The sequence below is a fragment of the Etheostoma spectabile genome, chromosome 5 (assembly GCF_008692095.1).
Source record: "Etheostoma spectabile isolate EspeVRDwgs_2016 chromosome 5, UIUC_Espe_1.0, whole genome shotgun sequence".
In the NCBI taxonomy this organism is placed as follows: Eukaryota; Metazoa; Chordata; class Actinopteri; order Perciformes; family Percidae; genus Etheostoma; species Etheostoma spectabile.
Window position 1 is genome coordinate 12,967,045 of NC_045737.1, and position 3,252 is coordinate 12,970,296.

The 3,252-nt window shown below is 41.3% G+C and overlaps 1 protein-coding gene across 3 annotated transcripts in view; it reads right to left on the reverse strand.

The window, feature by feature from the left end:
• Positions 1–3,252, reverse strand: part of hira (histone cell cycle regulator a) — a 15,658-nt gene that overhangs the window by 2,428 nt on the left and 9,978 nt on the right. For all 3 annotated transcript variants that reach the window (XM_032515348.1, XM_032515347.1, XM_032515349.1), the window contains exons 18-24: positions 2,402–2,550; positions 2,123–2,284; positions 1,798–1,856; positions 1,174–1,279; positions 930–1,052; positions 679–842; positions 472–560 (exon numbers count right to left, since the gene is read on the reverse strand). In XM_032515348.1, coding sequence (XP_032371239.1) covers positions 472–560; positions 679–842; positions 930–1,052; positions 1,174–1,279; positions 1,798–1,856; positions 2,123–2,284; positions 2,402–2,550 — 852 coding nt within the window. The remainder of the gene's footprint in view (positions 1–471; positions 561–678; positions 843–929; positions 1,053–1,173; positions 1,280–1,797; positions 1,857–2,122; positions 2,285–2,401; positions 2,551–3,252) is intronic.

Consider the following 3,252-nt stretch of genomic DNA (forward strand, 5'->3'; position numbering starts at 1 on the left):
GTTACGCTTTAAAGTTGATTGAATATGGATCTGACACATTGAGATAACAGCTGACAAACCTCTAATGTTCACGAGCAACACGATCCAAATGGTATCAGGACGTCCTGATTCTAAAGACTTTATTAATAATTAATATGACATAAAAGCAATCAGCTCATTACTCTATTTGACCGAAAAACAAAGATATGGTCAATCTTAAAAGTGGCGCTTTTGTCCTAATTATGCATTTAAACTATAGTTTGACCGGAGTACATTCACAAAGACACCCTAAGTTGCATTTTTTCACTTTAAGATAAATATAAGTATAAGATTGGACTAAGTATTGACAGACAGTCAATATTATTTAAAAAAATCAAATCGGTACAGCCCTATATTTCAGTAAACCCACATAAGAGGTCAGAGACAGAGCCATGGGAGACAAGACAGCTTTAGACAGGAGGAAGAAGAGGACGTTGACATTTGTTATCATACCAGAGTCGTGGGCTCCCAGGCTGTGGCCGCTGATTTGTGGACGGGACCCAGCAGTTCCTTACAGAGTTCTCTGAGACGATACTCTGAGCCTGCAGGTAACACACACACACTTCAGTCAAAACAAAAGAAATCTGACTCAACAGTCCACACATACATTCAGTCCTGTGTTCAAAGCGTACAAACCCTTAGAGGGTGATAGTTTGGTACCTTCGTTGACGAGGAAGCGCGCGTAAATGAGCAGCCAGTAACGATACTCCTGCGCTGACTGCAGAGTCAGAGCAGACGCCAGCTGATTCTCCAGGAAGGCCATCGTCATGCTCTGCTGCAGGTGGTGCGGGGTGGAGGAGAGACGGGACGCCAGCCGACCAGCACTGCAGGGACCAGAGACGTGTTTTAATCTACTTCTTTATTACATTTCATCTGGACTGAGAAGGGGCAATTTATTATTTCGGTCATACTTAAGGTTGCGGCCCTGCATGACAGCCAGCGGCCCTGGGGACACTAGTGCATCTTGGGTAGGCAGGCAGCTTCTGAAGTCAGCACACTGGACCAGAGAGTCTCCTTTATCTGCTATCAGAGTCCTAAGGGAGGCAAAATAAAATTCTTAAGAAGTTTAATTATTCATTCGGTGTCTTGCTCTTTAAGAATCATTTAAACGAAACTCAGTGGTATTAGTACTGTGTCTCTCCTCTTTAGTCTCACCATGTCTCCAGTGAGGAGCTGAAGCAGTAGGACTTCCCGTTGGATAGTCCAATGACTGGAACTCCCTGCTGGGTCAGCAGAGACTGAGACACTGTGGTATCTGCACCTTCAAAACACAAGGTTTTTAGGGAGAATACTGTGGCTTGATTATACAGACTCAATGATGTAAATAACATACAATAAATAAGTTACATGAGTCAAAATAACGTGGTTTGAAGCCATTGTCATGTGAGGATAAAATCTCTTTCGGATCATCTTCTTGAAGAGGGAGAGTCCATTAAATAATTTGTTGAATGTAATTTTAAAAGAAACAGTTCAACATTTAGGCAAATACCCCTATTTGCTTTCTTTTCATGAGTAAGACAGATATCAATCTCGTGTCTGTATGTTAAGTACACAGCTGGAGTTTGGATATGGTTAGCCTAGCTAAACATAAAGACTAAAACACAGCAGCTGCTGGAACTTTTTTTTGTTTTAAATAAACTGAGCCCAGCAACATACTTATCACAGACGTGAGACTGATATAATCTTCTTAATTTCCCCCCCAGTATAGAAAGCAGATAAATGTATTTCCCAAAATGGTGAATTCTTCCTGTGTCATCGTCACATGCTGCAGTGTCTCACCAGATAAAATAGTCAGCAGGGACTCGTTCTTCACCAGAGCCTTTTGTTTCTGAACGTCCCTGCACACAGAAAGAAGACAAATTAATAAAGCTATTTTTTATCAGAAACTATTTTTGCAAACATCAATGCTCTTGCATAGTTCTACATGAAAAGCTTTGACTGAAATGGCTTTTTTTAATCAACTGGTACAGAGAAAATGACTTCATATTATATACAAATATCTCTGTAATGCACATATAAAACTAGGTTTTGAATTAGTCTACATGGGAAATAACAGACAAGTTGGAAACATCCCTAATAAATAACAATATCTGTGAGTACAGACCAGACGGACAGCGTCGCTCCAGCTGTCAGGGCCATGACGAAGTGGGCGGTGCAGTGCAGAGCTGACACCGGCGCGGGCAGCTGGATGGCAGGAAGGAGCCGCCGCCCACAGGAAGAGAACACCGACAACATCCTGTCCTGACAGGCAACTGCGATAACGTCACTGAGGGAGAGGAAAAGTCGTAAAAAACTGATTTAGTGTTGTTGATTCATTTAATTATACAATCAATTGAGGCATAAAGACGAGCTCTATCTGTGAATGACACGCTGGGCGTAGTACCTGCTCCCTGCGGCAGTGACCACTGAGCTAGGCAGTAGTGTGTTCCAGTCTCGTCCGTCTCTGGAGCATCGCAGCTGGCTGAGCTTTGAACCCGCAACCAGCGACACCTCGTTCTCCACCTCAAGGAACACTGACGGCTCCATGCTCACCTACACACACACATTTTCCATTTATAGCTTGTCAACAGGTAAGCAAGAACCAGTGTTAGCCTACCTGAGTGATAATAAAAATCAATCAACCATCCTTCAGAGCAGATCAAAGTGGCATTAACACAAAAATATCACTGTGAAAATTGCGTCAAGAGTAGTTTTGTTTGTAATATGTTATACTGCTAAGTAAACATACTACAGAAACATCGGGAATTATGGGTAGGAAGAGATGGATGCTTATTTGTGTGCTTCTAACTCACATAAAAAAAAGAAAAGACAAAAAAGAAGAAAAGAGACCATTTCTAGATCGTTTCTATTGATGTTGTTGCAGTTCTTGCTGCTCACCAGTAGAGGGAGATGACTACTACAAACTACTGTCAAATACAGCACAGTGGGGGAAAGCAAGTACAATCACTACAACTACAGGTTTTTAGATGCTGTCTGCGACAGACACATTTTTTTGCAACAAACAAACACAAAGTATGAATATGAAATTCTAAATATGTCACTTCACAAACACATATTCCGCTAGCATAAAATAAATAATAATAATAATTTAATGTGAGTAAAACGTACTGAGAGCTTAACATTCAGCAGAAAACGACATAAAGGTGGTTCTGTTCTAAATATACCTTCTCCTGGAAGATAAAACCACCACAAAGAATTCAACACACACACACACACACAGACACACACAGACAC